Source organism: Elephas maximus, chromosome 4 (assembly GCF_024166365.1).
Source record: "Elephas maximus indicus isolate mEleMax1 chromosome 4, mEleMax1 primary haplotype, whole genome shotgun sequence".
NCBI lineage: Eukaryota > Metazoa > Chordata > Mammalia > Proboscidea > Elephantidae > Elephas > Elephas maximus.
The window spans coordinates 58527588-58550997 of NC_064822.1; the positions used below are offsets into that span (position 1 = coordinate 58527588).

General features: G+C 41.8%; 1 protein-coding gene across 3 annotated transcripts in view; it reads left to right on the forward strand.

Annotated features, from left to right (window-relative positions):
• The first annotated feature begins 405 nt into the window (after positions 1-405).
• Positions 406-23410, forward strand: part of SLC6A13 (solute carrier family 6 member 13) — a 67208-nt gene continuing 44203 nt past the window's right edge. For 2 of the 3 annotated variants that reach the window (XM_049882162.1, XM_049882163.1), the window contains exons 1-4: positions 406-476; positions 5733-5789; positions 8198-8534; positions 8655-8861. In XM_049882162.1, coding sequence (XP_049738119.1) covers positions 8501-8534; positions 8655-8861 — 241 coding nt within the window. In that variant the 5' untranslated portion in view covers positions 406-476; positions 5733-5789; positions 8198-8500. The remainder of the gene's footprint in view (positions 477-5732; positions 5790-8197; positions 8535-8654; positions 8862-23410) is intronic. The other variant, XM_049882164.1, reaches the window with a different exon arrangement.

Sequence of the window (23410 nt, forward strand, 5' to 3'; positions counted from 1 at the left end):
GGATCATACACTGCAAAGAGTTAGATAAATGAAAGTTTTAAATGAATGTGTGCAGCACCTGACCAGAGAAACTCCTATTCTAAATGAATTTATAGGAGCATTTGAGTTGGAAAAAGGGATGGAAGGAAGGATTCCTCTAGAGAGACCCCAGATCACTAGGAGGGACAAGCAAGTGAACTTCAGAGAAGGGAGCACGCTGTCGATAAGCTCACAAGCAACTGGCCCAACCTGCCAGGGTGTGCACACACCCCAGGCTGTGAAATCGCTCATGTGTGGGTTGTCTGGTGGCCGGGTGTGGGGAGGACAGGGGAGGGGGGAGGCAGGAGGGCGGAATGTGGGTTGGGCCAAGTTTAGAATTACAAGTGCAGCAGAGGCGATCTCGGACCACACTTTAAATAGCCAGCACCTTCCCCTTCCTTCCCCCTTAGATAATTCTTCTCCCTCCTGACTGGACTTCTGGCAGCGGCTTCACGAAGGTTTGTAACATTTTCTCGTCTTTTTTTCTGTTTCTGGGTCGCAGACTGCAGGTTGGTGGATCTACAGGACTTACAACCAAAGGATTGCTTGATAGTCTCCTAGGAAATATGTTTCTGACGCTTATGTGTGCATATGAAAATGCTATGTGCTGTTTTCCTGAAATCGTGCTTTCCTTGTCTCTCTGAAACTTTGGTGGCTGTTGACTTAAGAGACAATGTGATTTGGAGAAAGAGAACTCCAGATTGAGAGGAAAACCATTTGAGTTTAATTCCAAGAAAATGAGAGCACCCTTCTCTGTGAAATGAGGCAATGAACAACTCTGGACAGGACTGAAAGAAAACAATTTGTGTGCCTCTTATTCTACTAAGTGCTTTCATTTAATCTTTTTTAGCTTATTTAGGTAAAATATGGTATATGCTATCACTTTTGCAGATGAACAAACTAAGGCTCAGAGTCATTAATTAACTTGGGTCAAAGCTAACATTTCTACAGCTCCTGTCCTTTAAACTGCACCATGCTACTTCTGAGAAGCAGCTAGAATGAGGCTAAGGAATCTAGCAAAGGGTTACTCTTCCTTCTAAGGTCTGAGAGAATGAAGAAGTGAAGGGAGATGACTTGCCTTCACTGAAAGGCATCCTTCAGATGGTAAGGGGAGCCCCAGAACCAGCAAAAGACATTAGGCAATCTTCTCAAAAGGACCAAAGAAGCTTTTAGGAGGAGTTGCTTGGTGTCTTAGTTATCTAGTGCTACTGTAACAGAAATACCACAAGTGGATGGCTTTAACAAACTGAAATTTGTTTTCTCACAGATTAGGAAGCTAGAAGTCTGAATTCAGAGTGCTGGCTCTAGGGGAAGGCTTTCTTTTTCTATCAGCTCTGGAGGAAGGTCCTTGTCTCTTCAGCTTCTGCTTCCTTGGAGATCTCCATGTGTCTTGATATCTATCTTACCCCATCCTCCTCTGCTTGCTTGTTTAATCTCTTTTATATCTTGAAAGAAATTGACTCAAGATACACCCTACACTAATCCTGTCTCATTAACATAATAAAGACAACCCATTCCTGAATGGAATTATAACAACAAGCATAGAAGCTAGAATTTACAACACGTATTTTGGGGGGACAAAATTCAATCCATAACATTCTACTCTTTGGCCCACAAAAATTGATATGCTTGCCACATGCAAAACACATTAACCCCATCACATCATACCAAAAGTCTTAAATCAACAAGTTCAAAAATCTCATTTTCTGAATCATTTAAATCAAATATGGGTGAGACTTTAGGTGTATTTCATCCTGGGACAAAATTCTTTATCTGTGAACCTGTGAAATCTAGGAAGCAAGTGATCTGCGTCCAAAGTACAATGGTGGAACAGGCACTAGATAGACAATCCCATTACGAATGGGAGAAATTGGAGGGAAAGAAGGGGTTACTGGCATCAGTCAAGTCCAAAACCCAGCAGAATGATTTATATTAGCTGTGGGAGCCCTGATGGTAAAGTGGTTAAGAGCTCAGACTGCTAACCAAAAGGTCAGTAGTTGAATCCACCAGCCTCTCCTTGGAAACTCTATGGGGCAGTTCTACTCTGTCCTATAGGGTTGCTATGAGTTGAAATCAACTTGACGGCAATGAGTTTTTTGGTTGGGACTTGAAAATAATCCTCTATTTTCTGAGACCATCTGGGCAAGGGCCCCACCCTCCAGACTCTGGGTGCTGGCCATGCCCACTGGATTCTGGGTGGAGGCCCCTTGGTCCTGGGCTTCAGTTCTGCCTTCCAGGCCCACTGGGACAGCAATTCTGCTCCCTTGGCTTTGGGTGGTCCCATTCTCCTAATCCATCTGAGTGGCAACCCCATTCCCTTGACCCTGGTAGACCCCATTCTTCTGCCCCTTGAGCATGCACCCCCTCCCACTCAGCTTTGAGTGACAGCTCCATCCTGCTGGCACACCTTAGAAGCAGCCCCATACTCTGGAACCAAGTTGGCAAAGATCTGACCCTTTGAAACCTAGGAGGCTGTGGCCCCACCTTTTGAGATCCAGGAGACTGTGGCCCCACCCTTTGAAACTGAGAAGACCCTGCTTCCTGTGCTCCTTCAAACAGTTATGCTGATCTCTGAGCTGCTCTGGGGATTGTCCTTTTCTTTTTTTGGTGGACAACAGATGTAGCTCCTTTGGTCTGTTTCCTGCCTGTAGAATTTCAAGAAGCAGACAGCGTTCTTTCCTTTCATTATTCCTCTTTCCCCTTCAGTTTAAGCTGATGAGTTCCTTGCCATAATAGTTGGTTAGATCCATCAGTCACAGAATTAATCTCTTTAAGAAAACATTCTAGGACACGTGTCCTTAGTTTGTACAAAAGAATTTTCCAAATTTGTAAGTTCTGTTTTCATGTTGTGTAGTTCATTTTTTTTTTTTAATTAATTTTTATTGTGCTTTAAATGAAAGTTTACAAATCAGGTCAGTCTCTCATACAAAAATTTACATACACCTTGCTATACACTCCTAATTGCTCTCCTTCTAATGAGATAGCACAATTCTTCCCTCCAGTCTCTCTACTTATGTCCATTTGGGTAGCTTCTGGTCCCCTCTGCCCTCTCATCTCCCCTCCAGATGCCAACCTAGTCTCATGTGTCTACTTGATTCACGAAGCTAGTTCTTCACCAGTATCATTTTCCACCCCAAATTCTGGTCCAATCCCTGTCTGAAGAGTTGGCTTTGGGAACGGTTCCTGTCTTGGGCTAACAGAAGGTCTGGGGACCATGGCCTCTGGGGTCCTTCTAATCCCAGTCTGACCATTAAGCCTGATCTTTTTATGAGAATTTGGGATCTGCATCCCACTGCTGTCCTACCCCCTCAGGGGTTCTCTGTTGTGTTCCATGTCAGGGTAGTCATCGGTTGTGGCGGGGCACCATCTAGTTCTTCTGGTGTCAGGCTGACGTAGTCTTTGGTTTATGTGGTCCTTTCTGTCTCTTAGGCTCATAATTACCTTGTGTCTTTGGTGTTCTTCATTCTTCCTTGCTCCAGGTGGGTTGAGACCAATTGTGCATAGTTCATTTTTAAGTCCACCTCTTTCCTCTTGCATTTTACCATAAGTGGCGAGGAGAAACTACATGGCCTCTTTAAGATCTTGCTTAGAAATCTCATCAGCTTTTGATGAAATGAAAAAGTGAATACAAAGGACCAGGAAGAATAAAACGTTCTGGGAGTGCCTGGGGATTTTTCAGGAGTTGCTACCTTGGAGCATTCTGTTATTTTTGGAACATTCAAATATACAGGAACACAAGGAGGTTGCTGACTTACAGAAAAGCTCTAAACAGATATTCTCAAAAACAAAACAAAACAATTAAATTTTCAGGGACTAGTATCAAGGAAGGAAATGCTGGTGGTGTAGTGGTTAAGTGTTACAGCTGCTAACGAAAAGGTCGGCAGTTCGAATCCACCAGGTGCTCCTTGGAAACTGTCCTATAGGGTTGCTACGAGTTGGAATTGACTTGACGGCAACGGGTTTGGTTTAGCACCAGGGAAAGAAAAAAAATTCCTTAGAGCTAAGTTTCCAAAATCTCTTTTTAAAGATTTACACACACACACAAACACACACAAGATCATAAAACAAAAGTGAAATATCTCAAAGGAGAACTTCACCATAGTCATTGATTGAAATCAGTTTTTCCACATCTCGTAGATAGTGTAGATTCTGGGAGATTCTTTTTTTTTTTAATTGTACTTTAGATGAAAGTTTAGAGAACAAACTAGTTTCTCATTAAACAATTAGTACACATATTGTCTTATGACATTGGTTAACAACCCCACAACATGTCAACCCCCTCCTTTCTCAGCCTTCGGTTCCCTATTACCAGCTTTTCTGTCCCCTCCTGCCTTCTGGTCCTTGCCCCTGGGCTGGGGTGTCCCTTTAGTCTTATTTTGTTTTATGGGCCCGCCTAATCTTTGGCTCAAGGGTGAACCTCAGGAGTGACTTCATTACTGAGCTAAAATGGTGTCCGGAGGCCATACTCATAGAGTTTCCCCAGTCTGTGTCAGGCCAGTAAGTCTGGTCTTTTTTTGTGAGTTAGAATTTTGTTCTACATTTGTCTCCAGCTCTGTCCGAGACTCTCTATTGTGATTCCTGTCAGAGCAGTCCGTGGTGGTAGCTGGGCACCTCTAGTTGTATCGGACTCAGACTGGTGGAGGCTGTGGTAGTTGTGGTCCACTGGTCCTTTGGACTAATCTTTCCCTTGTGTCTTTAGTTTTCTTCATTCTTACTTGCTTCCGAAGGGGTGAGACCAGTGGAGTATCTTAGATGGCCGCTTACAGGCTTTTAAGGCCCCACATACTGCTCACCAAAGTAGAATGTAGAGCATTTTCTTTATAAACTGTGTTATGCCAATTGAGCTAGATGTTCCCCGAGACCATGATCCGGGGGGACTCTTATTTAACAAAACACAAAACAAGCAAAAAACATTTTAAAGGTATCAAGAAAAGGAGGTAGTTTTGGGTGTGGTTCACTGGTTGTTGTAAGTCTTGCGTAGTGTTGGGATGATGGTCGTATCTATTTCAAGTTAACATCATCAGTGTTTTACAACAACAAACACTTTAATAGTTCATGGTAGGGAGTAGCTTCGCATCTACAGTTCTTGTTTCTTCGTTATTGACATCTGTTTAACGTTTCTAAACATTAACTTTTCACAACTGAGTAACTTGTGTCTGCAGTGTTTGTGTTAGGAATCTAGATTTTATAACGTTAACTTTTCAACTCAGGTACTCTTGCTTTGGAAACTCTGGTGGTGTAGGGGTTAAGAGTTTGGCTACTAACCAAAAGGTCAGGAGTTTGAATCCACCAGGTGCTCCTTGGAAACCCTATGGGGCAGTTCTACTCTGTCCTGTAGAGTCGCTATGAGGTGGAATTGACTCGACAGCAAAGAGTTTGGTTTTTTTGGTTTACTCTTGCTTTGGGATTTTTTTTTTCTCTTTTTTTAAGATTTCAGAAAATGAAATGTAGTGTGTTAGAGGTGTGTACAAAAATATTTTGCATGTTTTGGGCTTTTTTTTTGTTCACGTGAATTGTACTTTTTAGCAAAATAAAACCAAGGAAAGAATGGTCAAATATAGGAGAAAAAAAAAGTTCATCACTTACAAGTTCACTAGACGTTTACAAGTTTCACTAGACATTTGAACATAATTCAGATGAGTTCTTTGCCACTACAGAAAAATCATCACCCTTCCTCCATTGTCCAATCATGTGTTCATCATTTTCTTTTACAGCCTCACCAGAAGCGCACTTAACATCCACATTTCTAGCAATATTCTGTTGCTGGCACTGTAAGTATTCTGTAAGACAATAGAGATTTTCTCTGTAGCTCTCCTCGCTTCCTTCTGAGCCCTCACCAGAGTTGCATTTGACGTCCATGACTCTACCAACAGTCTCTTCAAGGCAATCTAGGATTTTACTATTAAAAAAAAAAAAAACCAAACCCACTGCCATCAAGTCAGTTCTGACTCATAGCGACCCTATAGGACAGAGTAGAACTGCCCCATATGGCTTCCAAGGAGTGGCTAGTGTGGATTCGAATTGCTGACCATTTGGTTAGCGGCTGAGCTCTTAAACACTAAGTCGCCATGGTTTCCACTTTTACTATTAGTCATCTTAAAATTCTACCCATTACCCATTACCCAATTCCAAAACCGCTTCCATATTTTCAGGTATCTATTAAATTTTTCTTTTTTTATTAAAGCAGCACCCCGCTCTCCTGGTACCAAATTCTGTCTTAGCTATCTAACCTGTTGCCATCGAGTGGATTCCAACTCATAGTGACCTTCTAAGACAGAGTAGAGTTGTCCCATAGGGTTTCCAAGGAGCAGCTGGTGGATTTGAACTGCTGACCTTTTGGTTAGCAGCCAAGCTCCTAACCAGTGCACTATCAGGGCTAGTGCTACTATAGCAGAAATATCACAAGTGGATGGCTTTACCAAACAGAAATTTATTTTCTTACAGTTTAGGAGGCCAGAAGCTCCAACTCAAAGGGCTGGCTCCAGGGGAAGGCTTTCTCTCTCTCTCGGCTCTGGAGGAACGTCCTTGTCTCTTCAGCTTCTGCTTCCTGGTTCTTTGGAGATCTCCATGTGTCTTGGCATCTCTCTTACCCTATCTCTCCTCTGCTCACTTGTTTCATCTCTTTTCTGTCTCAGTAGAGATTGACTCAAGATACACCCTACACTAATCCTATCTCATTAACATAACAAAGACAACCCATTCCCAAATGGAATTATAACCGCAAGCATAGAGGCCAGGATTTAGAACACGTGTTTTTGGGTGACATAATTCAATCCATAACACCTGGGTTTCTTCTTTAGCCTTCAAGGTATCTTTGGAGTCCATTAGGGACTAATTTACGTAATAAGCAAAGATGCCTACTGTTCCCTGACTTTCTCTCTGACTTCCTGGGTTCCTCCGTGGCCCACCTGGAATCCAGAGAAATGAGTCAAATGAAGCTCTGTGGCTAGATGAGGCTGCACTGAGAAAGTTCTGTTAACATGGACTTTTCCTGAGGTAGATAAAAGTCTGTCTGCGCACTTTTCCAGAAAAGGGCCACTATGTAACATCAGAGAAGAGCTGTTAGAAGTTGCTTCTATTAGTCATGCTGGTAAACTTAGACAGCCAATGTAATGAAAATGATGTAATTGAAAAAGCAGAGACAAAGTGGGTTCAGGTTCTGGCTCTGCAACCTACTAGCTATGTGGCAGCAGTCATGTTCTTTAATTGCTCTGAGCAGCAACGTCCTTATTTGTAAAGTGGAAATAATACTGCTTACCTCTCAGGGTTGTTAGGACTAAATGAAACAAATGCATGTAAAGTGCCTGGTATACAGTCGTTGCTCGCCGAATGTGAGCCACATGCATCTTATCCTCACTTCCAGTAGGAGTCTAGAATAGAGTATTTCTGGCAGTGAAGGGTTTGGAACTGTGGCTGTTTATTCATTTTATGTTGTCTTCTTAAACTCTACCACGTTCTTGTATTTGTCATTACAAAAAAAAGAAAAAGAGCCCAGGGTCTTCTCTCTCTTAATGATTTCAGAGAGAGAAGAAGGGGCTATCTGGAAAGATTAGTTTGTCTTATCCAGGTTCTCTGCTCCCACTCAACTTCATTCATTCCTTTGGAAAGACTTTTTTTAAACTGACATTTATTTTCATATTACAAATATAAAACACATTCTTTGAAGAACATGTAGCAGATAGGTAAGGAAAAGAGTCTTATAATTCAACCACTGAGAGGGAAATATTTTGGTGGCTATCCTAACCTTTCAATCATATAAAATATTTTACAAGCATGATCACATTTTATATAAGGTTTTTATAACTCACTTCATATATCGTGAACACCTTTTCATTGAATTTTCTCCTGTGGGACAAATTTTATTGATTATATAGTAGACCAGTCTATGCATGTGCCATAAATTATTAGCTTATCTACCATTTTTGAACATTTAACCCTGGTGGCATAGTGGTTAAGTGCTACAGTTGCTAACCAAAGGTCAGCAGTTTGAATCCAGCAGGTGCTCCTTGGTAACTCTATGGGGTAGTTCTACTCTATCTTACAGGGTCACTATGAGTCAGAATCAACTTGATGGCAACAGGTCTTTTTTTTTTTTTTTTAATATTCTTTCTAATTATTTGCTGTTTTCATGAACATCCTAGTGTAAAATATTTACCCACAGTCACAATTATTTCTTTAGGGAAAATTCCTGCAAGGAAAATTATGGATTTTGAGGATATGTGAAAATGCCATCCTTTCAACTGACTTCAGCACACAGAGTGGAGAAATGAAAGCATACGCTAATGCAGACAAGGTTGCAGGATGGCAGGGAGAAGTTAGAGACAACCCAGGGGTTGCGTGAATTCTTCAGTCAGAAGCTCCCATCTAAGAGAATCTGTATAGTGGAAGCAATGTCTGTACTTCAGTATCAATACTTTCCTCCTGAAACAGGAAAGGAATATACATTCTCAGCAGCTGTTGCCCCAGCCTCTACCAATAAGAGATGCTATTGAGCCCATGGACCTGCAGACAAGGGAGTAAGAATTCACCCTCTTCCAGTGCATTTACTCCCTTGGGATTTTTTGTGGTCAAAAGGAGAGGGAGGGCTTTCCTTCCTGGGTTGCCAATACTAACAGAGCTTCTCACTTATTTTCCAGGTGGGATGGATAGCAGGGTCTTGGGCACAACCAGTAATGGAGAGACAAAACCAGTGTACCCAGTCATGGAAAAGGCGGAGGAAGATGGCACCCTGGAGCGAGGGCACTGGAACAACAAGATGGAGTTTGTGCTCTCAGTGGCTGGGGAGATAATCGGCCTAGGCAACGTCTGGAGGTTTCCCTATCTCTGCTACAAAAATGGGGGAGGTGAGAGCTGCTGCACCATCTCACCCATCCCTGGAAGGAGTGCTATCTCTCCATCTCCTGCACTCATTGCACCTTTGGGGAGTCCCATGAACACATAGAATGCTGGAGCTGGAAGGACCCCTAAGATATTAAGGAGACTCTGCAGGAGACTGAGGCCTAGAAAGATTAAGAGGCTTTCCTAGGGTTCTTTGTATTATAGCACAATACCATAGAAATATGAGTTTAGGCCTTGAAAACAGAAGGATCAGGGTTTGCATTCAGGCTGTGATACTTATTCTCTGTATGATTGTGGGCAAGTTACTTAAGTCCTTAGAATCTCAACTGCTGCTCCTGTAAATTGAGATAATAATACCTGCCTTTCAAGGTTCTGGTAAGGATTAGAGATAATGTGTGTAAAGTGCTAAATAAATGGTAATGATTTTTTTTTCTTATGTTGATGATGATGTTGATACCAAACTTTTCTGTGGTCTTGAGACTCCTTAGCCGTGGCTTTGTGTCTTACTCCTACTCTGTTGGCATTCCCTAAACTCTCCATTCCCCATCCTACCAGCATAATAACCTTTTTTTTTTATTGTGATTTAAGTGAAAGTTTACAAATCAAGTCAGACTCTCATACAAAAATTTATAAATACCTTGCTATATACTCCTAATTGCTCTCCCCATAATGAGACAGCTCACTCCTTCCCTCAACTCACTTTTCGTGTCCATTTGGCCAGCTTCTGATCACCTCTACTCTCTCTTCTCCCCTTCAGACAGGAGGTGCCAACGTAGTCTCATGTGTCTACTTGATCCACGAAGCTTATTCTTCACCAGTATAATTTTCTATCCGATAGTCCAGTCCAACCCCTGTCTGAAGAGTTGGCTTTAGGAATGGTTCCTGTCTTGGGCTAACAGAAGGTCTGGGGACCATAAACTTTGGGGTCCTTCCAGTCTCAGTCAGACCATTAAGTCTGGTCTTTTTATGAGAATTTGGGGTCTGCATCCCACTGCTCTCCTGCTCCCTAGGGGCTCTCTGTTGTGTTCCCTGTCAGGGCAGTCATCGGTTGTGGCCAGGTACCATCTAGTTCTTCTGGTGTCAGACTGATGTAATCTCTGGTTTATGTGGCCCTTTCTGCCTCTTAGGCTTGTAATTACCTTGTGTCTTTGGTGTTCTTAATTCTCCTTTGGTCCAGGTGGGTTGAGACCAATTGATGCATCTTAGATGGCCCCTTGCTAGCGTTTAAGACCCCAGATGTCACTCTCCAAACTGGGATGCATGATGTTTTCTTAATAGATTTTATTATGCCAATTGCCTTAGATGTCCCCTGAAACCATGGTCCCCAAATCACTGCCCCTGCTATGCTGGCCTTCCAAGTGTTCCGTTTATTCAGGAAACTTCTTTGCTTTTGGTTTAGTTCAGTTGTGCTGACCTCTCCTGTATTGTGTGCTCTTTCCCTTCACCTAAAATAGTTCTTATCTATTATCTAATCAGTGAAAACCCTCTCCCTCCCTCCCTCCCTCCCTCTGCCCTCTCATAACCATCAAAGAATATTCTCTTTCCTGTTCAAACTATTGCTCGAGTTCTTAAAAAAAAAAAAAAAGTTTTTTTTTTTTATAATAGTGGTCTTATACAATATTTGTCCTTTTGCAACTGACTAATTTCACTCAGCATAATGCCTTCTAGATTCCTCCATGTTATGAAATATTTCATGGATTCATCATTGTTCTTTATTGATGCATAGTATTCCACTGGGTGAATATACCATAATTTATTTATCCATTCATCCATTGATGGGCACCTTGTTTGGTTCCTTCTTTTTGCTATTGTAAACAGTGCTGCAATGAACATGGGTGTGCATATATCTGTTCGTGTAAAGGCTCTTATTTCTCTAGGATATATCCCAAGGTGTGGGACTGCTGGATCCTATGGTAGTTCTATTTCTAGTTTTCTAAGGAAGCGCCAAATCGATTTCCAAAATGGTTGTACCATTTTACATTCCCACCAGCAGTGTATAAGAGTTCCAGTCTCTCCACAACCTCTCCAACATTTATTATTTTGTGTTTTTTGGATTAACGCCAGCCATGTTTTTTTATGTTGGGGTGAGATGGAATCTCATTGTAGTTTTGATTTGCATTTCTCTAATGGCTAATGATCGTGAGCATTTCCTCATGTATCTGATAGCTACCTGAATGTCTTCTTTAGTGAAGTGCCTGTTCATATCTTTGCCCATTTTTTAATTAGGTTATTTGTCTTTTTGTAGCTAAGTTTTTGCAGTATCATGTAGATTTTAGAGATCAGGCGCTGATCAGAAATGTCATAGCTAAAAACTTCTTCCCAATATGTAGGTAATCTTTTTACTCTTTTGGTGAAGTCTTTGGATGAGCATAGGCGTTTGATTTTTAGGAGCTCCCAGTTATCTGGTTTCTCTTCTGCATTGTTAATAATGTTTTGTGTACTGTTTATGTCATGTATTAGGGCTCCTAGCATTGTCCCTATTTTTTCTTCCATGATCTTTTTCATTTCAGATTTTATATTTAGGTCTTTGATCCATTTTGAGTTTGTTTTTGTGCATGGTATGGGTCTTGTTTCACTTTTTTGCAGATGTCTATCCAGTTATGCCAGCACCATTTGTTCAAAAGACTGTCTTTCCCCCATTTAACTGACTTGCACCTTTGTCAAATATCAGCTGCTCATAAGTGGATGGATTTATGTCTGGATTCTCAGTTCTATTCCACTGGTCTATGTATCTGTTGTTTTACAAATACCAGGCTGTTTTAACTACTGTGGTGGTATAACAGGTTCTAAAATCAGGTAGAGTGAGGCCTCCCACTTTGTTCTTTTTTTTTCGGCAATGCTTTACTTATCTGGGACCTCTTTCCCTTCCATATGAAGTTGGTGATTTGTTTCTCCATCTCATTAAAAAATGGCAGTGGAATTTGGATCAGAATTGCATTGTATCTATAGATCGCTTTTGGTGGAATAGACATTTTTACAATGTTAAGTCTTCCTATCCATGAGCGAGGTATGTTTTTTCCACTTATGTAGGTCTCTTTTGGTTTCTTGCAGTAGCGTCTTGTAGTTTTCCATGTATAGGTTTTTTATATCTCTGGTAAGATTTATTCCTAAGTATTTTATCTTCTTGGGGGCTACTGTAAATGGTATTGATTTGGTGATTTCCTCTTAGATGTTCTTTTTGTTGATGTGGAGGAATCCAACTGATTTTTGTATGTTTATCTTGTATCTCGATACTCTGCTGAACTCTTCCATTAGTTTCAGCAGTTTTCTTGAGGGTTTCTTAGGGTTTTCTGTGTATGAGATCATGTCATCTGCAAATAAAGATACTTTTATTTCTTCCTTACCAATCTGGATGCCCTTTATTTATTTAGCCTAATTGCTCTGGCTAGGACCTCCAGCACAATGTTGAATAAGAGTGGTGGTAAAGGGCATCCTTGTCTGGCTCCCAGTCTCAAGAGGAATGCTTTCAGGCTCTCTTCATTTAGGATGATGTTGGCTGTTGGCTTTGAATAAATGTCTTTTATTATGTTGAGGAATTTTCCTTCTATTCCTATTTTGCTGGCAGTTTTTATCATGAATGGGTGTTGAATTTTGTCAAATACCTTTTCTGCATTGGTTGATAAAATCATGTGGTTGTTGTCCTTTGTTTTATTTATATGATGGATTACATTAATTGTTTTTCTAATGTTGAACCATCCCTGCATACCTGGTATGAATCCCACTTGGCCATGGTGAATTATTTTTTTGATATGCTTTTGAATTGTACTGGCTAGAATTTTGTTGAGGATTTTTGCATCTAAGTTCATGAGGGATATAGGTCTGTAATTTGCTTTTTTTTGTGGTGTCTTTACCTGATTTTGGTATCAGGGATATGGTGGCTTCATAGAATGTGTTTGGCAGTATTCTGTCCTTTTCTATGCTCTGAAATACCTTTAGTAGTAGTGGTGTGAACTCTTCTCTGAAAGTTTGGTAGAACTCTGCAGTGAAGCCATCCAGGCCAGGGCTTTTGTTGTTGTTGTTGTTGGGAGTTTTTTGATTAGTTTTTCAATCTCTTGTTACGGGTTTATTTAGTTGTTCTGCCTCTGTTTGTGTTAGTTTAAGTAGGTAGTGTGTTTCTAGAAATTCACCCATTTCTTCTAGGTTTTCAAAGTTGTTAGAGTACAATTTTTCATAGTAATCTGATATGATTCTTTTAATTTCAGTTAGGTGTGTTGTAACATCACCCATCTCATTTCTTATTTGGGTTATTTGCTTCCTCTCCTGTTTTTCTTTTGTCAGTTTGGCCAATGGTTTATCAGTTTCGTAAATTTTTTCAAAGGAACAGTTTTTGGTCTTGTTAACTCTTTCAATTGTTTTTCTGTTTTCTATTTCTTTTAGTTCTGCTCTAATTTTTATTATTTCATTTCTTCTAGTGCCTGAGAGTTTCTTTTGTTGCTCTCTTTCTATTTGTTGAAGCTATAGGGATAATTCTTTGATTTTAGCCCTTTCTTCTTTTTGTATGTGTGCATTTATTGATATGAATTGACCTCTGAGCACTGCTTTCGCTATGTCCCAAAGGTTCTGATTGGAAGTGTTTACATTCTCATCAGATTCCATGAATTTCTTTATTTCATCCTTAATATCTTCTATAACCCAGTCTTTTATGAGCAGGGTATTGTTCAGTTTTCAAGTGTTTGGTTTCTTTTCCCTGCTTTTTCTGTTATTGATTTCTACTTTTATGGCCTTATGGTCAGAGAAGATGTTTTGTAATATTTCAATGTTTTGGCTTGCTCTATGGCCTTATATGTGGCTTATTCTAGAGAATGTTCCACGTGCACTAGAAAAGAAAGTATACTTGGCTGCTGTTGGGTGGAGTGTTCCGTATATGTCTATGAGGTCAAGTTAGTTGATTGTGGCATTTAGATCTTCCGTATCTTTATTGAGCTTCTTTTTGATTGTCCTGTCCTTCACCGAAAGTGGTGTGTTGAAGTCTCCTACTATAATTGTGGAGCTGTCTATCTCACTTTTCAATGCTGTTAGAGTTTGTTTTATGTATCTTGCAGCCCTGTCATTGGGTGCATAAATATTTAATGTGGTTATATCCTCCTGGTATATTGTCCCTTTAATCATTGTGTAGAAAAAAAAAGAAAAGTAGAGTCCTTCCTTAACCTTTGTGGTGGATTTAACTTTAAGGTCTATTTTGTCAGAAATTAATATTGCCACTCCTGCTCTTTTGTGATTGTTGTTTGCTTGTTATATTTTTTTCCATCTTTTGAGTTTTAGTTCGTTTGTGTCTCTAAGCCTAAGGTGTGTCTCTTGTAGGCAGCATATAGACAGATAGTGTTTTTTTTTTTTTATCCTTTCCGCCACTCTCTGTCTCTTTGTTGGGACATTTAGTCCAATTACATTCAGCATAATTGTGGGTAGACATGAGTTTAGTGCTGTCGTTTTGATGTCTTTTTATGTGTTTTGTTGACAGTTTCTTTTTCCCAGTTAATTTTTTGTGCTGAGTAGTTTATCCTTTTATATTGGCATTTCCTCATATTCCTTGTTGTTGATTTTGTTTCTACTGAGTCTCTAATTTTTTCATGTATTTTATTTTTAATGAATAGGATAGTTAGTCTCCTTTGTGGTTACCTTAATACTTATCCCTATATTTCTAAGTTTAAACCTAACTTTTATTTGTTTATGCCTATTCTCAAGAGGGTGATCAAACCGAATGTGGAAACTATAGAACAATGTCATTAATATCACACGCAAGTAAAATTTTGCTGAAGACCGTTCAAAAATGGCTGCAGCAGTATATTGACAGGGAACTGCCAGAAATTCAGGTCAGTTTCAGAAGAGGACGTGGAACCAGGGATATCACTGCTGATGTCAGATGGATCCTGGCTGAAAGCAGAGAATACCAGAAGGATGTTTACCTGTGTTTTATTGATTATGCAAAGGCATTCGACTGTGTGGATCATAACAAATTACGGATAACATTGCAAAGAATGGGAATTGCAGAACACTTAATTGTGCTCATGAGGAAACTTTACATAGATCAAGAAGCAGTTGTTCTGACAGAACAAGGGGATACTGATTGGTTTAAAGTCAGGAAGGGTGTGCGTCAGGGTTGTATTCTTTCACCATACCTATTTAATCTGTATGCTAAGCAAATAATACGAGAAGCTGGACTATATGAAGAATAATGGGGCATCAGGATGGGAGGAAGACTCATTAACAACCTGCGTTATGCAGATGGCACAACTTTGCTTGCTGAAAGTGAAAAGGACTTGAAGCACTTACTAATGAAAATCAAAGACCACAGCCTTCGGTATAGATTGCACCTCAGCATAAAAAAAAAAAAAATCCTCACAACTGGACCAATGAGCAACATCATGATAAACTGAGAAAAGATTGACATTGTCGAGGATTTTGTTTTACTTGGATCCACAATCAACAGCCATGGAGGCAGCAGTAGAGAAATCAAAAGACATATTGCATTGGGTAAATCTGCTGCAAAGGACCTCTTTAAAGTGTTGAAGAGCAAAGATGTCACCCTGAAGACTAAGGTGTGCTTGACCCAAGCCATGGTATTTTCAATCCCATCATATGCATGTGAAAGCTGGACAATGAATAAGGAAGACCGAAGAAGAATTGATGCCTTTGAATTGTGGTGCTGGCGAAGAATATTGAATATACCATGGACTGCCAAAAGAACAAACAAATCTGTCTTGGAAGGAGTATAACCAGAATGTTCCTTAGAAGCAAGGATGGCAAGACTGCATCTTACACACTTTGGACATATTGTCAGGAGGGATCAGTCCCTGGAGAAGGACATCATGCTTGGCAAAGTACAGGGTCAGCGGAAAAGAGGAAGACCCTCAACGAGGTGGATTCAGACAGTGGCTGCAACAATGAGCTCAAGCATAATGATTGTAAGGATGGTGCAGGACTGGGCAGTGTTTTGTTCTGTTGTGCATAGGGTTGCTATAAGTTGGAACTGACTCGGCGGCACCTAATAACAGCAACAACAACATATTTCTAAGTTTAAACCTAACTTTTATTGCTTTATATCACCTTGTCTTCTTCTCTATATGAAAGATCTATGACTTTCTTAGTCCCTCTTTATTATTTTCATGTTGTCTTCTTTTACATAACAACATCGTTGTTTTCCTGTTTCAAGCATTTTTTAATCTTGATTTATTTTTATGGTTTCCCTGTCTGGGTTAACATCTGATTGCTCTGTCCAGGGTTCTAGTCTTGGGTTGATACCTGATATTATTGATTTTCTAACCAAAGAACTCCCTTTAGTATTTCTTGTAGTTTTGGCTTGGTTTTTATGAATTCCCTAAAGGTCTATTTATCTGGAAATGTCCTAATTTCACCTTCACATTTGAGAGACAGTTTTGCTGGATGTATGATTCTTGGCTTGTAATTTTTTCCTTTCAATGCTTTATATAAGTCATCCCATTGCCTTCTTGCTTGCATGGTTCCTGCTGAGTAGTTCGAGCTTATTCTTATTGGCTCTCCTTTGTAAGTGACTTTTTGTTTATCCCTAGCGGCTCTTAAAATTCTCTCTTTATCTTTGGTTTTGGCGAGTGTGATTATAATATGTCTTGGTGACTTTCTTTTAACATCTACCTTATGTGGAGTTTGATGAGCATCTTGGATAGATATCTTCTCATCTTTCACGATATCAGGGAAGTTTTCTGCCAACAAATCTTTGACAATTCTCTCTGTATTTTGTGTTATCCCTCCCTGTTCTGGTACTCCAATCACTGTAGGTTATTTCTCTTGATAGAGTCCCATGTGATTCTTAGGGTTTCTTCATTTTTTTAAATTATTTTATCTGAGTTTTCTTCAAATATATTGGTGCCAAGTGCTTTATCTTCAAGGTCCCTAATTCTGCATTCTACTTGCTTGATTCTGCTCCTCTGACCTTCTATTGAGTTGTCTACTTCTAATTTTATTGTTAGTCTTCTGAATTTCTGATTGCTGTCTTTGTATGGATACTTGCAGCTTATTAAATTTTTCCTTATGTTCTTGAATAACCTTTTTAATTTCTTCAACTGTTTTATCCGTGTGTTCCTTGGCTTGTTCTGCATGTTGCCTGGTCTCCTTTCTGATGTCTTAAAGAGTTCTGTATATTAACCTTTTGTGTTCTGCATCCGGTAATTCCAGAAAGTCACCTTCATCCAGAAGATCCTTTAATTCTCTGTGTTGAGAGCTTGTTGAAGTGATCATGGTCTGTTTATGTGGTTTGATATTGACTGTTGTCTCTGCACCATCCATAAGTAATTTATATTAGTTTATTTTATTTTTGCTCACTATATCCTAGTTCCTTGGTTTCTTTTGCCTTGATTTGCCCAATTAGGTTGCTTGAGTGAGCTAGCTTGATTATTTTCGTCTTTGGAGCTCTGTCATCCTGTCACCAGATGGCTAGAGCTGTTATCAGGTCTATGATCTTGTGAGCTCATTCACTTTTCTTGTGTGGATTCAGCTCAGGTGTCCAGGTAGCTGGTCATCAAGTGTTTGATACAGTCTCTGTTGTACAGTCTTAGAGGGGCAGGGGTGTTTGGTGTAGGTACCGGTATGTGATTGCAGCAGGGGGTCACGCTCTGAACAAGGCAGGGGGCTGAGAACTGTTCCCTGAGTGTCTCTGAGGAAAGTGCATCCCTGTTCCCTACAGTGTACAGGTGGGTGGGTTCTGCAGACAGACCATGGGCACCCAGTGCTTTTGGTTGTTGGGGCTGGGAGGTATCAGTTATCCTTGGACACCTGTCGTGGGTGGCTTGGTGACCTGAATGGGGTCACCAGGCCTTAGGCCCCTGATGTGGGTAGGTGAAAAAGGACCCTGTTTAATAGACAAAATGGTGCCAAATACCAAAACCCACCTCTCCACCGCACAGCTTAAACAGTTGCAGTCTGCCACCAAGGGCCTATTCTCCTGAAATAGGCCCACGCAGATCCATGCAGGGGGAAAGATATTCAAAGTCCAGGGACCATTCATGCCTGGACAGGAGCTGCTTCTGTCCTGAGCTCCCCTGGTTAGAGGAACTGGCAAATTATCTTTCCCCCCTGTTGTGAATTTATTCCTTCTCCAAGTCTGAGATCGTGGCTCAGGGTGCTGAACAGGGCCTATCTCAGGCCCAGGGAAATCAAGAGCCACTGAAGCTGGTTTGCGGGTGGGGGGGGGGGGCACGGTAAAATATACACCAAGTACTTAGCTTTTGCCGAGAGAGCTGTTCTTCTCTGGTTCCAGAGGTGTGAGTAGGCTGTGCACCTGGCTGCTTCTCCCTGAGGAAATGTGGCCGAATGCTACTACTGGCCGGCTGCAGCCCCTCCTGAGAATGATGCCTGAAGGATCCCAGTGATTCAGATCCGGCAACTCCTCTCCGCTTCTGAACCACTTCTCTCTTCCATGCTGCCCAGTCCGTCTTCTATCTTTTCCTTTGATGTTCAGGGCTCCTGGCTTGTCACAAATACAATTGTTTCACTTGATTTTTTGGGTCTTTGTTGTAAGAGGGATCGCCAGAAGCATCTGGCTATTCCACCATCTTGGCTCTGCCTCTCCAGCATAATAACCTTTGACACTAGTGTCTCTTCCTTTAAAAATTAATGTGTGTGTGTAAACTCTGACTCTAGCTCCTTACTGTGTCTTTACTGGTTTCTCATTGCCCTCCATTCCAGACCCCTGGGCTAACTCTGCTACCCCCACATCAGAGGTAGAGGTTTTGCTACTACCACTCTACTGTCAGAAACCCTGGTGACGTAGTGGTTAAGAGCTACAGCTGCTAACCAAAAGGTTGGCAGTCCAAATCCACCAGACGCTCCTTGGAAACCCTGGTGGTGTAGTGGTTAAGTGCTATGGCTGCGAACCAAAAAATCGGTGGTTCAAAACCACCAGGTGCCCCTTGGAAACTCTATGGGGCTGTTCTACTCTGTACCCTGGTGGCACAGTGGTTAAGAGCTTAGCTGGTAATCAAAAGGTTGGCAGTTCAAATCTACCAGCTGCTCCTTGGATACCCTTTGGGGCAGTTCTACTTTGTCCTATAGGGTTGCTATGAGTCAGAATTGATTCCAAGGCAATAGATAGTCTCCACTTTCAAGGAGCTCAGGTGGCACAGTGGTTAAAGTCCTCAGCTGCTAACCTAAAGGCTGGTAGTTTGAACCAACCAGCTGCTCCTCAGGGGAAAAATGTTGCAGTCTGCTTTTGTAAAGATTACAGCCTTGGAAACTCTACGGGGCAGTTCTACTCTGTCATATAGGGTTGCTATGAGTTGGAATCAACTCAATGCAGTGGGTTACCCCACTTTCAGAGAATTCCATATCTCTGTGGGAAGCCTCAGAGAGGCTTTCTTGGTACTGGGAAGGGATCTGGCTGACAAGTGGGTTAGGAAGATCTCCTTGTTGCTGGCTGAAGCATATAGGGGTTGGGGCTCCCAGGTCTTGTTTTGTAATGAGGCTGCGGTCTGGGTTGGAGGAAGGAGTGTCCAGAGGCAGGCTGCTCTGAAAATGCTGAGAGGAGTGGTCATTTTATAGGCCATGGGGTTTGAATTGTCCTCTAATGCAGCACCGACCTTTTTGCAAGGGAGTGGGAGACCCAAAAACTCATCAAGCTAAAGTCTCACTGTCCTTTGACCAAAGGTTTTGGGAGGGAAGAAGCATACAGTATAAGCGTACAACTAGGGGAGAAAGCCAAGAGATGCTCTGGGGCCATGGAGCCTCACTGTCAGTTGTGACAATTGGACATTGAACTTGGGCTTAGAAATTAAATTGTGTTTTTCCAGAGGAATAGGAATGGGCCGATGTGTCCTTCCTCAGGAATTTCTGAACAATGGCCTGAAATCACAGAACTTTGCTGAGTCCGCATTGAGAGCGAAGGAGAGCATTCTTCCCACTTTTTACCTAGCCCTGGAGACTCCACATACTTGTTTTAAAATTTAGGCCTCCACACCCTCCCGTCAGAAAATGAGGTGGAGGGAAAGAGCTGGTCCAGGGCACAAGCAGGAGACAGGCGGACTAAGCTGGGCATTGGGACTCTGTATCTGGAACCTAGTAACCAGCTTAGCTCCTCACATGGCAGAAAGATAAAGAGGTAAGCAGCTTTCCTCAAGTCTCTCTGGAATTGGGTAAAGGCCGGCCTGGGAATTAGTAGGAATGGCACGAAGAGGTGGGAAAGAGGAACTTCCAGGTGTAGTGCAAAACCACTGGGCTGGAGAAGGGCAAGTAGAGGGAGGCGACAGGAGCAGTTGGGAGACGTGAGGTCCACCTTATTTCATTTGTCTGGCAACGTTTCAATTTGAGCTCTGCCTCAGGGCCCTGTGGTCAGTTTGTGTGGACCTGAGAATGTGTCATATAAATGCAGGCCCTAGTACCCATGACTGCTGGGTTTTCACATGAGCGTTTGTGGGGGTATGTGGAGTCAGTAGGTGGCTACTGTGACTTCTTCCTCCCTGTAGAGTCTGCCTTTCCGCAAACTGATCCCGATTGATAGTTGAGACTTTTTTAGGGGTGGTGAGACCCAGTCAAACTCTATTTATTTAACCTTTACACCGTCACACACAGTCTTTTCCCTTGATCAAGCACAGGGCCTTAGGGCTCCTCATCTCTGTTCCCTGACGGATGACAGCAGCTGGAGGGGAGTGTTCTGAGGGGCTTTGAAGCTGGAGACTGATGCGCAGGTTTGCTCTGAAGGGCATGAGTCACTCAGGGCTACCCGGTGAGTTAATGGAAAGTCTCCTTTGACTGATCAAAGGATATGTATGGTTGTTGGAGGAAGCTTGACCTACCTATTTTTCTGTCTTTTGGTGTTTCCAGCAGTTTAACCTTCATCAGTCAACTCGCCTTGCCTCCCAAGTAGAACAAGCTCCTACAGAGAATGGGCCCTAACAGTCCATCTTATCATCTCTATTTCTTTGTCAAAGGAGAGACTGATAATCGCTTTTTGAGATGACACTTTGCTGCTGATGTGGAGAAGGAGGGTAGGAACAACAGAGACTGTTAGTCTATTTTGACCCCTTAGGCGATTTTATTTAAACCTGTGGTTCTCAGATTGGGGCTTGGACGCCTGGGGGATAATGGGAATTTTCCAATTAAGCATTGGAGAAGGATGCTGGGGTCTCCTTGGGTACCAAGCTCAGGTGATGTGCCCCTACTCTATCAGCCTGCTTCTGGGCCCCTTTCTCTAACATCATAGCTTCATGCAGCTACTTTTGGGCTTAGGGGGGAGATGAGCTAGGAATTTTGTTATTATTAATGTTTGTTCAATGGTGAGGTCAGGGATGAAAAATTCCCAAGGCATAATTTTAGTTCCAAACTGAAAATATAAATGATGTCTTCTTTGGTCCCTTCCAGCTTTAACATTTGGTGGATTCAATTTGAAGTGAGTTCCAGAGAAGGGAAGGGGCTGAGGCAAGAATATGATAGAAGAACAGGAAGACAGAGAGTTGAAAACGGTGGTTAAAACCAGAGAAGCTGACAAAGTGGTATAAAGAAGTGTATCTAAAGTCAGAAGCAGCAGGTAGGCTTTTTCAGGGAGGTGGATGGGAGGGATGCCTGCCCCAGTTGTCTCTTAGGTATAAACGCTCTCCGTGCTGTCTAGGACCTGCCTCATCTTAATAGCTTCACAGTGTCAGTCAGTCTGCCCCAGGGCACAGCCAACCAAGCCGTGCCCTTGACTGCTATTCAACAACAAAGACAGAGTGCCTACCATATGCATTGTTCTAGGTGGTCAGGGTACATCTATCAACAAAATAGACCCCAGTTCCCTGTCCTTGTGGTGTTTGTATTAAGGAGACAGACAATAAAAAATAAACATAATAAATGATTAAGTTACATAGTATAGCAGAAGTTAATGAATACTGTGGAAAAAGAACAAGTAGAGCTGGGTAAAGGGGATCAGGAGTGTTGCAATTTTAAAAAGGGTGATCATGGTGGACCTCATTGAGAACATTTGAGCAAAGGCTTGATGGGAGTGAGAGAGCTGCTCATGTGGATACTGGGGAGAAGAGTGCTCCAGGCAGAGGAAAGAAATAGCCTAATGGCCCTAAGTGCAAAGAAACCAATGGGCCTGAAGCAGAGTGAGTGAATTGAAGGTGGGAGCAGAAAAGGAAATGGGATGGGAGGTGGCAGATCATTTAAGGCCTTGTTGGCCATTGTAAGACTGGCTTTTACCATAGTGACATGGGAGTCATGGTGGGACTTTGATCAGAGGAGTGGCATGATTTTATGTTTTTAAAGCATCTCTCTGGCTGCTGTGTTGAAAAGGGGAGTAAGGGCAGAAATCTAGGCAAGAGGTGATGGTTGCTTAGACCAGGGTGACAGCATTGGAGGTATGAGAAATGGTCAGATGCTGCATATATTTTGCAAGTACAGCCACCAGTTATTAAAGAAAGAAGGGAGTCAAGGGTGACTCCAAGATTTTTAGTCTGAACAACTGGAAGGAAGGAGTTGTCGCTTACTGAGATAAGGGAGGCTGTGGGAGGAGCAGTTTTTGAGAGGAAAATCAGCAGTTGAGTTTTAGGAATGTCGAATTTGAGATATCTATTTGGAATCGACTCGACAGCAGCAGGTTTAGTTTGTTTGGTTTATTCAATATTCAAGTGGAGATATCTACTAGATGGTAGAATATATGAGTCTGGAGTTTGTGAGAAAGATGGGGTGGAGATAAAAATTTGGAAATCATTAGCATTTTGATGGTATAAGGAAATAGACCAAGGACATTGAAGGGTCTGGGAGAAGAGGAGGAACCAGCAAAGGAGACAGAGAAGAAGAAACTAATAAAGTAAGACAAAAATCAAGAGAATAGGATGTCTTGGAAGCCAAGTAAAGAAATTACATCAGGGAGGAGAGAGAGCTTAACAAATTAAATGCTTCAGATAGGTTAAGAAAGATGAGGAATGAGAATTGATTATTGGATTTAGCAACATAGATATCATTGGTGACCTTTATGAGTAGTATAGTGGAGTTCTGGGGACAAAGACTGGAGTGGCTTTAAGATACTGGGGGGCGGGGGAGAAAGAATTGAAAATAGTAAATATGGGTGATTTGGAAAAAACTGGGGAGTGTGTGAAGTTGATCTCTTCTTTGTGCGTTCTCACGTGTGGGTGGAAATAGTGATATGAGTGCTGCGTAGTAGTAATAGTGCACCCAGTGTGTCCAGCAGTGGTGGGGATGGATGAGATGAGCTGGTAATGTTGCCAAAGAAGCTGCGTAGTTGAACTATTTACCTAGCCCCGCACCCTCAGCTCCCTGGAGGATAAAAAGCAAATCTGATCTTCCTCCAGGGCCTATTCAGCTAAAGCTCTGGACATAGGGATCGGGACACTCTGGATAACCCAAGAGGCATGATATAGGGAAAAGGTGATAAGAGAGGATTTTTGCTATATGATTCAACCCTGCCAGGAGGGAATCTAAACTACTTGCCTCCCAATCTCAGTGCAGGAAAAGACAGATTTTCTGTCAACCATTTTAGACTTAATTTCTAAGTCCAGGTTGCCAAAAACCAGGCAGAGGCCACCTGTACTAAATCTTTGGCTTTTGCTAGTCTCAGAGCACAAGCTGGAAACCACCTTGTGAGAGGACA